General features: G+C 42.9%; 1 protein-coding gene across 2 annotated transcripts; it reads right to left on the bottom strand.

The window, feature by feature from the left end:
• Nucleotides 1-2,756: 2,756 nt before the first annotated feature.
• LOC306773962 (T-cell surface glycoprotein CD4-like) lies at nt 2,757-13,643 on the bottom strand. Of its 2 annotated transcripts, none has more exons than XM_079263913.1 (4): nt 13,407-13,643; nt 8,392-8,432; nt 6,963-7,283; nt 2,757-4,229 (listed from the first exon to the last, which is right to left on the bottom strand). In XM_079263913.1, exons 1-4 carry the CDS (start codon nt 13,430-13,432, stop codon nt 4,126-4,128), a joined length of 492 nt encoding a protein of 163 aa, XP_079120039.1. In that variant the 5' UTR covers nt 13,433-13,643; the 3' UTR covers nt 2,757-4,125. The 2 variants fall into 2 exon arrangements, with proteins under 2 accessions (XP_079120039.1, XP_079120038.1); XM_079263912.1 differs by having other exon boundaries at nt 2,757-4,256; nt 13,407-13,636.
• Nucleotides 13,644-13,881: the final 238 nt, after the last annotated feature.

Raw genomic sequence — 13,881 nt, forward strand, 5'->3', positions numbered from 1 at the left:
ATGATATCAGAACGAGTGCAGAGGTGTTGATCAGAAAAGCTGACTTACAGGATCTGAATGACTTTTTATGAAAATTGGACAAAACCATATTTAAAGAGTAAAGTTTAGAAAAGTAAACATGAGGATCATCATCATCCTCATCTTCACTGTCTAACCTGACCAAATGGTTCCATCTTGTGTCTGAAAGCTGTTACTGACAGAATTATCAACCACAACTCAGTCTTTGCTGCTCGATAACATAAATAATAAATCCTTTGTATGTAAATCAGAGTCTCACTTCTTGTTCATCAGTCTATCCAGGTAGGAAGAGACGACTGGAAATCACCTTTATCTGCTGTTTTACAAATGGAACAAACAACAGGAGGAGATGAGAGGAAATCAGCAGGACAACCACAAATAAAGATCTATGTATATATAGGATGGGAGGGTGAGTAAGCTCAAGCTCCCAGGACTCTGGTCGAGAATCTTGAGAGATGAACAGCCACGCACCCTACCCTGGGGAAGTGGGAGGGGTGGGTGAGGGAGGAGTTCATATATGTATATATATATATATATATATATATATATATATATATATATATATATATATATATATATATATATATATATATATAGATATATATATAAAATATACATATATAATATGTATATATGCACACTGCTTAAAAAATAAAATAAAGGGAACAATAAAATAAATTGTAGATCTGAATGAATGAAATATTTTGATTCAATACTTTTTTCTTCTTTTCTTTGTTCTTTCCATAGTTGAATGTACTGAAAACAAAATAACAAAAATGATCATTCGTTCATTTTCCCAACTGCTTAGTCCAATGAAGGGTCGCGGGGAAGCTGGAGCCTATCCCAGCAGGCTTTGGGCGACAGGCAGGGTACACCCTGGACAGCTCGCCAGTCCATCGCAGGGCCACACAGAGACAAACAGCCACTCACACTCACAGGAAACCACACACACCAAACAGCAGAAACCTAGTTATCATAAATCCAGTTGTACAGAAATCCTCCACAGAAAGAAGCAACAGGCACATGACCTCCATCATGTATCCAGCAGCATGCAATCCGTCGGGACCTGCAGGCTCCCCTTCGACCATTAATTGGGGAAAAGAGATTTAATGAGTTGCATTGAGAGACCAGCTGACCAGATCCATGATTTAAATTTTGAAGGAAATGGAGCAAGAGGCTCAGATAGATAGATTGAACCTAACATGGATGTCTTTGGATGGTGGGAGGAAGCCGGAGTACCTGGAGAGAAACCATGCATACACGGGGAGAACATACAAACTCCACACAGAAAGGCCACTGACTGAACCTCACCCCTGCCAAGGATTGAACCAGTGACCTTTTTGCTGTTAGGCCACAGTGCTAACCACTGCGCCACAAAAATGATCAATGAAATCAAACATATCAACCCATGGAGGTCTGGATTTGGAGTTCTACTCCAAATGAAAGTGGAAAAACACACTACAGGCTGATCCAACTCTGATGTAATGTCCTTTAAACAAGTCAGAATGAGGCTCAGTAGTGTGTGTGGCCTCCGCGTGCCTGTATGACCTCCCTACAACACCTGGGCATGCTCCTGATGAGGCGGTGGATGTTCTCCTGAGGGATCTCCTCCCAGACCTGGACTAAAGCATCCGCCAACTCCTGGACAGTCTGTGGTGCAACTTGGCGCTGGTGGATGGAGCGAGACATGATGTCCCAGATGTTCTCAGCTGGATCCAGGTCTGGGGAACGGGCGGGCCGGTCCATAACATCAATGTCATCGTGTTGCAGGAACTGCTGACACACTCCAGCCACATGAGGTCTAGCATTGTCTTGCATTAGGAGGAACCCAGGGCCAACCGCACCAGCATATGGTCCCACAAGGGGTCTGAGGATCTCATCTCGGTACCTAATGGCAGTCAGGCTACCTCTGGCGAGCACATGGAGGGCTGTGCGGCCCTCCAAAGAAATGCCCCCCCACACCATTACTGACCCACTGCCAAACCGGTCCTGCTGGAGGATGTTGCAGGCAGCAGAACGTTCTCCACGGCGTCTCCAGACTCTGTCACGTCTGCCACATGTGCTCAGTGTGAACCTGCTTCCATCTGTGAAGAGCTCAGGGCGCCAGTGGAGAATTTACCAATCTTGGTGTTCTCTGGCAAACGCCAAACGTCCTGCACGGTGTTGGGCTGGAAGCACAACCCCCACCTGTGGACGTCGGGCCCTCATACCACCCTCATGGAGTCTGTTTCTGACTGTTGGAGCAGACACATGCACATTTGTGTCCTGCTGGAGCTCATTCTGCAGGGCTCTGGCAGTGCTCCTCCTGTTCCTCCTTGCACAAAGAAGGAGGTAGCGGTCCTGCTGCTGGGTTGTTGCCCTCCCACGGCCTCCTCCATGTCTCCTGATGTACTGGCCTGTCTCCTGGTAGCGCCTCCATGCTCTGGACACTACGCTGACAGACACAGCAGACCTTCTTGCCACAGCTGGCATTGATGTGCCATCCTGGATGAGCTGCACTACCTGAGCCACTTGTGTGGGTTGTAGACTCCGTCTCATGCTACCACTAGAGTGAAAGCACCGCCAGCGTTCAGACCAAAACATCAGGCAGAAAGCATCGGAACTGAGAAGTGGTCTGTGGTCTCCACCTGCAGAACCACTCCTTTATTGGGTGTGTGTCTTGCCAGTTTCCAAGATCTTTAATGTTCATGTTGTTTTTACGAACAGGAAACAAACCATAAATAGCAGACTGATGAGTTTTTAACTGAATAAACTTTTGAAGCTCATTTAATGTACAACAGAGCAATAAAATGTTGAGATCATTCATAACAAGTATAACACATACATGTAAAATAAGGATGAAAATCTTCATCAGATATAAGTGATCAGAAAGGTCTGAGAACACAGCCTCAGCTCTGAACCAACGAATATCACAACACTTCCAGAGCTGCAGTTGTAGACGTTTCATCTCGTTTCTGTCCTCAGCTGTACAAAGACAACTTCTTGTTTTACTTTTACACTTACAGGTACACACATACAAGTATTCATGTAACAATACATCATTTATTATCTGGTCGAAATACACAAACGCTGAATTACCGCAGCCATGGAGGTGGTGTATCTTTTAATGGAGCAGGGAAGAACTGGGATCAACAGAAACATCCAACAGAGATTAATCTTTGGGGTGAGGAGAACCCAGCGGAACCAGTGAAACCAGTACTCCATACCGACAGTCACATAAGCTGAAGCTCATCAATGTTTTCACCAGCGCTGCAAAGTTTCAGTCTCCATCATGCAGAAGGGACGAGACTTCACCTGTAACATCTGCTGACGCGTTTATCTGGAGATTTGGCTCCAGATCAGGTTAAAGTCAATAAATTAAAATGAATTTATTCCAGAGAGAGATTTTAATCCAAATTTAAGCTGAATTCAGCAGAATGCTGAGTCATGGTCAGGAGACAGCTGATAGCAGCCTTCTAGTCTCTGGTTCTGTGATACGATGATGTTAATCACTAGCCAGACGATGTTTCTCCTGACGGTCCTCCGGTTCTGGTCTCCGCTGGTTCTCAGACTCACACAACTCTGAACTTTCATCTGTGTGGATTTACATGTCCAGTTTCTCCACGACTGTTTCATGTGAAGCCTGTTGTAGGTTGGCTGCATCATGTCATGTTGCTGCGGAGGTGTAACAAGGCAGCAGCTCGTTGTTTTCATGCTTAGTCATGTTAGAAATACACCATGAAGTCATTTATGTAGGTGTTGACTTCAGGAGCTCATTGAGGTCAAGACCTGCATGGACCCAGCTGCTGCCTCTGGCTTTGTTTGGTATTTATAGGTTGTTTAGTAAATAAAAATAAATAAATCCACTTTGTGTTGTGAGCATGAGCAGGTGTCTAACGGTCCTTCAGTGTGAACTTCAAGCTTCTGCTGTGTAACTGGATGATAACGTGGAGTCAGCAGAACTGTAACAAAACAAGGCGATGACTTGGTGTCTCCTCCCTACATGTTGGTGGATAAATATACTGAGCTGCTTCAAGCTGAAACTAAGACTTCATCAGTGTAAAAGTGACAGAGCAGTACTTCATGAGCTATAAAGGTCTTAAAGTCCCATTTAAACAGCAGAATCTTCTAGAAGCAGAGCAGCAGAGCGGAGAGGACGACGACATGGAGGACGTTTATTCCTGCTGCTCCTCCTGATGGACCAACAGTCGCTTGTCCTCCTTTACGTTTTTCTGGACCAACAGTCGCTTCTCCTCCTTCTGCAACACAAAGACACTTTAATGGGAGAAAAGTGACTGAAAACACTCAGAATAAAAGTTTAACTTTCTCTTCCTGCATCAGTTAACAGGACAGTAGAAATCATGTTAAACTGGAGTCAAACTGGTCTGAAAGAGTTCAGTCTGGTCAGACAGAAGCAGTGATGCAGGAGCTGCTGGCAGTACTGCTGCCGTCCAGCAGGTGGCGGTGTTACATGCTGGTTCATCAGAGCTGATCTACTGGTTCCAGTTCTGTAAGATCCAGTAAACCCAGACTGGCCGTCACATGACGGTGACACCAAGCAACGCCAGACTGGTAAACTTCAGAACGTTCTGTTTCTGCTGCGTTACAGCACAACTAAACCCAGTACCAGACTGGTACCAGCTGGTGCAGACCATGGTGGTCCTACCCTACAGATGGTCCAGAATCTGGATCACATGATCCTCTATGACCTTCGCTGGCTGCCTGAACCAGACTCCTGGCTCTGCAGGTTGCGGTTTAGGGGGAGTCCTACCGGTTCCGGCTGCTTCTGGACCACCGTGTTCCTCGTCAAGAGGAACTCGGTGTCGTGGTGTGAGAGTGGCGAGGAATGACGTGTGTTTGACTCTGTACTGTTTATTAGTGATTATTGGTAATTAGTGAAGAGGCAGCTGGTCGGGACATCTGTTGTGTTTATGTGTGGACTTTAGATGAGTGTTTATGATGCGTGATGTAACAAAGCTTGCATTCTACAAATGTTTGTGTGGGAAAACAAGGTCTGTCACGTTACCTGATCAATGGGTTTAATTTGGTTTCTTTAACTTGTCAGGTGGATTAAATTAATGTTTGTAGTTTTGGTAAAGGTATGCTTTGAATGTGGTGAAATTAACTTTCGTGTAGGTTGCTGATTAATTTAGTGTTCGGACTGTGGTTCATGTGTTTTGTGGATTATGTATTTAGTTTTATTGTGTATGTGTGTTTAAAGGTCTTTTACTTGGCGGATTGACCAATAGAGTGACAACAGATAAAAGTCCATCAAAGACTTAAATAGAGAGATGAAAAGACATTGGAACGCCTTGCTTGAGTAAAGACAAGTTGCTCTCATCATAGTGGGTTCATTAAGTCCTCATCAAGTGGGCGTAGCACAGTGGAAAATACACTTCAGAGTAGGGCTGGGCGATATGACCTTTTAGTAATATCCCGATATTTTTATGGCATTTATGGCATATTTTTATATATCTCAATATTTACCTCAGCCTTGAATTAATGCTTTGGTGCAGACAATCACATCAGTAAGATGATTTTGTGTCTCCATTAAAACATAATTGTTCATACTGCATGAAGCTATGCTGATTTTAAACATTCATGCCAAAAGGATGAAATTGTAACGAAGCAAACTGATCAAAACCGTATTTATTGAACAGTTAAAGCAGCGGCAGAAACATGTCATTTTAAAACAAAATAAAGTGACTTTGCATGATGTAATAAATGCAACGTATGAAAATAGGTGCTCTGGGGGGAGTTTTCACATGAGATGAGATAAATCTGTGGTACTACTACCTTTTGTGGCGACATACTTTGCATACGACAGTTGTTTGGCCAACATCTTCTCTCCGGTATCCAAACCACCGCCAGATGATGGATCCTGTACTATTTTTCTTCTGTTCTTTTCTTTTTTGCCACTGAAACAGGCTATCCTTTTGAAAAATTATTTTGAATAAAAACCACATTGTATAAATCCGCTTTGTCCTGCTCTATTAAATGTTAGATTATCAAATATCAAATTTAACAAAGGATTGGTATTTTAGTGTGGAATAGCTGCATGTTCAAAGCCATAAGGCTTTGCTTTATAGATGCGTTTTTGAGTTGTGTATTTTTTTTAATCGCAGAGTTTGGCATAGAAATCAGTCTTATAATCCAGGCAGAATGTCCTCGTATCGTCTCCAATAAACGGCTTCAGCCAGCTTTTAATTCAGGGTTTGATTCCCACTCCTTTCTGTACTTTCTAGAGACATGAGGAGCTAGATAAATATTTAGCTTGTGTCACACACAGTGGATGAGGTGAGTAAGTGACAGAGGCTGTGAATGTAATCAAATAGAATTAATTATTTTTGCGTGACGTGAAAAACTTTGTAATTTACGTCCCACTCTGTAATCCAGAGCGGGATCAGTGGTGGATTTGGCTGTTCATTGTGACTGTAGGTGGAGTCGTGCAGGTGTCCTCTCTGCTCCTCTGACTGGCTGCAGCTGCAGCCGGAGCGACTGAGTGCTTTAGGACGGGGAGAGACTCTCCTTCTGACAATAACTTTACAAGTCAGTCGCCAAAACACCAGGAAAGTCTCCAATAACTCCAGTAAAAGTTGCTAGATTTGTCGCTTTTCACAAAAGTCGCCAGATTTAGTGAGAAAGTCGCCAAGTTGGCAACAGTGTCTCCACGCTGCCTCTCATGACGAAGCACGTAGCTCACGTTATGTACGTAACGAGGTGCGCTCGTTTTAACTCTCTGTGCAAAGCGGTGCAGAGTGGAGGAGGAGGGAGGAAACCCCGCCCACAGCTAAAAACACCTGCGTGACAACAGGATACTCCAATATGACGAATATAGACATTTTCTATATCGTACAGGGGACTAGCAATGATATCTCCAGTATACTCGATATATCGCCCAGCCCTACTTCAGATGTTTGACATGAAGCAGCTGATGTTCCTGATGAAGTGCTGAGTGAACTGACCTGAAATGTTCAGAGTGACACGTTTAGGATCACCCTGCTTTTCACCGTCCTTACGGATCCGGCACTCGTACGTTCCTTCGTCCTCCAGCGTCAGATTTTTAATGATTATGGAAAAGTTTCCTTCGCTGTACTGACCAGGGAAACTAGAGACTCGACCTTCGTGCTTTGGGGAAAAAGTTTCTGTTTTGTTGTTCTCGATGTTCAACACACGGTTGTCGTCTTCATCCCTCCAGAAGACATCGACAGGTAGATTGTTGTTATGGAAACAGGGCAGCGTGACGTTTCCTCCAACAAAACCTTGAACTCCATCCTGGCAGGTCGCTGAGAGACGAGAAGAAAAGTCAGAGTTAAACTCTCATTTTCAGACCCGGCAGAGGTTCTGCTGACCAATCAGAGGCTTCCGTTTCCTCTGAAAAGCTGCTCTGATTGATCACATGATCAGCTCCAGAGGACGGGCTGCGTTTCCTCATCTGATGGTTCTGACAACGATCTATGAGGTAAACTAGCAGCTGTGAAGATCTGTTCCAGTCTGACCAGTAAAGAAACTGAAACAAACTAAATGTGTCCTGATGATGAGATAAATGACTGCAGAACCAGCTGATCCCTGACATCCAGTTCAACCAGTTCAACCAGTCGGAGCAGGAACTGGTGTGTGTCAGGTCCTCAGGGACCTCTGCCCTCCAGTTCAGTCCACCATGTCAGGACCTGAACCAGAATGGTGATGTCTTACTGAGATCCACCAGCTGCTCTGGCTACTGGTACCAAACTGGACCTGTTCTGACTGTTTTCTTCCTCCTCTTACTGGTTTCCAGCTGCTGGTCCAGATGATGGAAACCAACTGAATGAACTGGTTGAAATTACTAATAAAAGGTAGAAACTAGAAGAAGTCCTGGTCAGTGTTTCTTAATCGGGCTGAAACAAAGAGCCCACATCTGTACTGGGTTCTAACTGGGAGATGAACTGGTTTACAGACCCTGGAGTCCAGCTGAAGTTTAGTGATGCAGCGTAAACCTCCTCAGAGTCTGAAAGATGATCCCCTACGTCTAACGGCCGCGACATTTAAAACCACAGAAGAAGAGATAGAAGCACCAGCAGAGCAGAAGACAAAGTCATGAAGACAGTTTTAACCTTCGTGTAACTGGACGAGTCACCGAACATGAACCAAGTCTCCGCCCACTGATCACACCTCATCCAATCACGTTCCAGCTTCTGTGTTTATGTCTGAGGCTTTAAGTGTCTCCTGACTTATAAACCGTAGACGTTATGATCACCAACGCTGGCAGCAGAACCTCCTGAGTGAACATTTTCACCTCTTAACCATTGTCTTAAAGTCAGACTTGACTGACGATGACTACAGTGACTTCCTCCTCTCTGAGGTCACATGACGATGATGATGATGATGAAGCAGCAGCTGAGTGTTCAGACTCACCTGAACTCCAAGCAGAAACCAGAAACATCCAAACAGAGAATCTGTAGACAAAGAAAAACCAGTCAGACTTGACCTTCCAGCTTCTGTTTCATCAGACTGAAGATCTGAGACGTGAGGATCCGTCTCAAGTCGTCCTGTGGACTTTATCAGCTTTATCTGCTGCTATGGAGCCAAAACAAACATTTATTTACAGTTTCTGCAGATGGAGCAACATTCCTGCAAAAACAGGAAGAGAAAATAAAGAAAAACTGCAATAAAACTTATTTAATTTCCTGTTTTCCACAAGATGCGGTCAGTAGGTTTTATCCCCAGATGTGTTCAGATGAATCATAGTTCACCTCCATTATTTAATCTCTCAAACATTTTAATGTTTGAAATGCAAATAAAAACAAACATTTCCCCTTTAGCTAGGCTCTATATATTTATATTTGCATGTATTTATTAACTTTTCAATGGCTATATATGGTGTTGATATTGGCTAATAAGGCATATAAATAAATGCTAATGCTCTCCTGATGCCGATAGATATCAGACAGTCCACCGTGCGTGACACGTTGCACTGTTGTCAACTCCTCAGTAAAGAAAGCAGCTATTGGCTGTTCTAAAAGTCGCTAAATGACGTCATCGCCTAATTTGCATAAATGGCCATGTAATATAATGGATCTTGTAGGAGAGAGGAATAACATTGTGGGAGAAACAAAAGGTCAGCCAAAACCACCCTAAATAAGTTTAAAACTATAAATCTACTTTTTCTAATGGTTATTGGGTTTTTTTTGCCACTTCAACAGGATATTGTTGGGAAAAATAATTTTGAATACCATTAGACCCACATTGTATAAATCCACTTTGTCCTGCTTTATTAAAGGGGTGCTATTCTGGTATTTGGAGTTTTCTGAGCTTTCTACCGTGTTACAGTGTTGAATCCTCATCAGACATGTGAACGACACTGTTTTTTATCACCTAAACACATGTTTGAGTTTGAGTTCCAGCACGCTCTCTGTTCAGTTTCCATGGCAACGAAAAACGCGTGGTTTTAGAGAGTTTTTTCTACCTGGAAATCCTTGTGACGTCCCGGGGGATAAGGTTGGGTGATTGGTTACCTTCTACTGGTTAACAAGGGCATGTACAAATACATCAGGCGGGTGGAAAACGTGGGATAAAGTTATTTCCAACGATGGCTGGTGAGTTTACCAAAGAGAGACATCCTGCTGCATTCGTTGCTGTGGGTTGCTGTTTTCCACTTCGTTTTCAGGCTCTGATTCAGGTTCCAACATGTAGGGCTGTATGCTATGTGTTGACATTGTAGTTTGTTTTTTTTATTGAGTTCATATGAGCCTAATCCTTCTGTTTATGAGATGTTACAATGACGGTGAAAGCAGGTGCGGTGCGCGCTCCCGATGTAGTGCAGTGGCGGGAGGCGGGGCTTAATGCGGAAGAGTCTCAATCCACTCGTTTTGCCTGCAGGCTGATCTGACAGCCTACGGAGAGGGTCGGTCTGAAGTAAATAAAGCGATTTGTGACAATAACTCCATCAATCCCAGCCCTTCTGGTCTCAGAAATAAAAATAAATTAGCCTGAAATACACAGAATAGTTCCACTTTAAATGTTAGATTGTCAAATATCAAATTTAACCAAAGGATTGTTATGTTGTGTGGAATAGCTAGCTGCATGTACAACCCTCCTTTATCTGGGTTTGGGACTGCCACAGTGACCCAAAAGACACTTGGAGAGAGATACATTTATTTATCATTATTTTTGTTTGTAGTTTGTTTATTTTAGTTTTTTTTTTGTTTTGTTTTATTTTTTAGCTTTAGCTTGCTTTGGGTTGAACTATCATTAGGCTTTTCTTAATGGATATTTGGAATTGTCATGTGTATTCTTTTTATTTAGATCGCAGAGTTTAGCGTAGAAATCAGTCTTATAATCCAGGCAGAATGTCCTCGTATCGTCTCCAATAAACGGCTTCAGCCAGCTTTTAATTTGGGGTTTGATTCCCACTCCTTTCTGTACTTTCTAGAGACATGAGGAGCCAGATAAATATGCTTGTGTCACACACAGTGGATGAGGTGAGTAAGTGACAGAGGCTGTGAATGTAATCAAATATAATTAATTATTTTTGCGTGACGTGAAAAACTTTGCAATTCACTTCCCACTCTGTAATCAAGGGTGGGATCAGTGGTGGATTTGCACATGTGCTGTTCATTTTGGCTGTTTAAAGTCATGCAGGTGTCCTCTCTGCTCCTCTGACTGCTGCACCTCCAGCCGGAGCGACTGAGACTGGCGGCCTGTGAGTACTTTAGACTGGGAGGAGCTCCAGCTGCTCGCTCGTGACAATAACTTTACAATATGCGCTTTAAAGTCTGTCACCAAAACACCAAAAAAGTCTCCAATAACTCCAGTAAAAGTTGCTAGATTTGTCGCTAGTTGCTTTTCACAAGAAAAAAAAAAAGTCACCAGATTTAAGGCTGTTACATACTCCACGAGAAGCTAGAACTTTTTTCTTGTTCTCGAGGCTCCGAGAAGAAAATGTTCTCGCGGACGTGTTTGAGGACAGTTCTTGACACACCGGGCTGGCAGAACTTTTTTCTTGCGGGGCTGCGAGAAGTATCATGTGATTGGTCGGACATTGGAGGTGGGCGTGGTTAACACAGAGAACGCAGGAAGCGGAGTTGCTGCTTCCGCATTTTTACTGTTGCAGGTAAAACGGATTGTTTTGATAAAACAGCTTATCGAGGCGGTGAGAAAGTACAAACATTTTTACATGTAGCATTAAAACACTCGGACCCAGCCGCGTGCACGACCCGCCCTGCCGCGTGAACGACCCGCCCTGCCACGTGCACGACCCGCCCTGCCGCGTGCACGACCCGCCCTGCCACGTGCACGACCCGCCCTGCCACGTGCACAACCCGCCCAGCCACGTGCACGACCCGCCCTGCCACGTGCACGACCCGCCCTGCCGCGGACGAAGCTGCTCGTTAAATATGAAACTAGAAACTCGGAGAGCAGAAGCCTCCGCCAAGCACAATGTTTAAGAATCCTTTTAAAACATTCCTGGATCCAAACGGTGATCCGGATCACCACCAGAATTTAATCAGTTCTTCACTTTTACATTTGAAATATTTATAAAATCCATCCGTAACCTTTTAAGTTATCTTAAGCAAAAAGACGCCGGGGAAAACAGCCTCCTCGGCGGAGGTAACAACCGGGTTCATGGCACAGAAAAGCAGACATCGCAGACCTGCTTCTCGTGTAGTATGTATGGACCTGCCGAACAAGACCTTTTTTCTTGTTCTTGCAGCCTCGAGAACAAGAACTCAGTTCTTGCGTCTCGTGGAGGATGAACAGGCTTTAGCGAGAACGTCGCCAAGTTGGCAACAGTGACACGTTGTACAATGTGACTTATAAACATCTTCACCAATGCTGCAGCCGCATCTCTTCACGTCTGTTTTACATGTGCTTTTAGTTTAGAGAACCAGGTAGGCTACAGTAGACATGTTTAAAAGGCGCGCGTCTTCTGAGGAGCGTGCATGAGTCATGTCTGTCTCAAGGCAACCGTGACTGTCCAGCATACAGGTTCAGAGGAGAGGAGGCTGGACCTGCAAGGATTCTGCATGAAAAGAACATTTTTTGCTGTCTGTTGTATTTTCTGTGTTTTATTTAGTTAATTAGTTTTAGATTGAGTGTTGATGTGACCGACATGTGTAGGCTGTTTGAAAGTTACAAAAATATGGAACAAATGTTGCGTCCCAGATTGAACCAATATGGGACGCAACATTTATCCGTCAATTAAAGGACGATTCTGTATTTTACGGGACTGGTGGCAACTCCATGTTCCACTATGGGTTACCGTGAGGAGTTTAAATCCATCAATATCATCTAAACTTTACATGTTTACTTTGTTTAGAAGTAACTAACATGTCTGTCCATCATCATCATTTTATTATGTTTCAAACTAAAATACGCAGAATAAACTTCCTGTTCCTGATAAGTTAACATGTTATTAAGTTAAGAAAAATAATTATTTTTACTGTTTATAGCTTTAAATAAATGTGTAATTACTTAATTAGCTCAGAAAGTTGGTTTCTATCATGCGATGTAAAGATAAAATGCTTTAAGTGGAACAAAATAAGTGGCGGTACTCCCTTAATGACTTGTGTCAGTTTGTCTGCAAATATGGGACAAAAACATGGCTGATACTTACATGTAGATCTATAAATTGATCTGTAGATTAATAGTTTTATAGCACAGAAATGACAAAAAATAAACACAGCAAGTTCTAAATCAAATCCACATTTGCCAAATTCAAAGTACCAAGGAGACACTTTTATGAACTTCAAGCCTCATTGCTGGACATTAAACATAACACTGAAAAGTAAATACATAAACTTAAAGTTCACTAACCCTTTCATGTATGAATTAATAATAAAAACAATGCAACATTTTTCACATTTTTGTAAAAAAAAATAAAAAAAAAACCACTGAAGTGGTTTATTTACAAAAATACCCTCCTCATTCATGAATATGCAAGAAAGGAGCTTGTAAATAGGTTTCCACTGCAGGGCCATTATGCATGAAAGGGTTAAAAACATAAAAAGTTCTACATTTAGACTTATTTAGCTCATTACCAGACTAATTTAACAGTGTAGAACTATTACACTTTTCCTCTGTGACATATGTTTTTCCCAGCATCCGGCCTGGCCCATAACACTTGGTAATATTATCTTTAATCTAGAAATAATCTTCAAAAACTCAAACTAAATAAACAAATAAATAAATAAATAAATAAATGTGTAACAACTTAATTAGCTCAGAAACTGGTTTCTATCATACGATGCGACGATAGAAACCAGTTTATACGATGGTTTCCAGTTCTTCCAGTTGTTCAGGTGACTTACGGGAAATGCAGCTAGGCTAACCTAAGCTAACCTAAACTAGCTCGTGGCTAAACTTTAACAAACTTGTGTTCCGACTTTATTCTAATTTTGGGGCTCATTGGGACCACTCCATCCACTGACCTCCTGAAGTTCCCCATCTGGTTCATGTGGACGATGAAGAGATGTTATAAACTCGTATATTTAAACTGCGATAAAAACCTCCAGAACAGCAGGTCACAGACGGCTAACAACCAAAAAAACAGGAACTACTTTCTGACTACGCCTCAGTGACGTAAACGGTTTGAGTTAGACTGCAGGGTGTCTGATCAATGGTCGGAAGTGATGATGAGAGGATGAAGATGCTTCGGCTACTGGGATGACCGGTCATCATACTGGGTTCATGTTACTGGGTTCAGTGTGTGGAAACAAAGTCTACGATACCCACCAGCCTGACAGTCTGCTGCGGTTGTAGCTTAGCCGCTAACAGTCCATTCCAATGCTGGGTCGGCCGTCGGGGGGGCGGGGTGTCCATTGTTTTCACATATTTCTGTAAAAAGACAAACAAAAAACTAAATATTTTATATAATCAAACCTTTGAATGAACAACTGAAAACAG

The sequence above is a fragment of the Telmatherina bonti genome (assembly GCF_933228915.1).
Source record: "Telmatherina bonti genome assembly, chromosome: 24".
Classification (NCBI taxonomy): Eukaryota; Metazoa; Chordata; class Actinopteri; order Atheriniformes; family Telmatherinidae; genus Telmatherina; species Telmatherina bonti.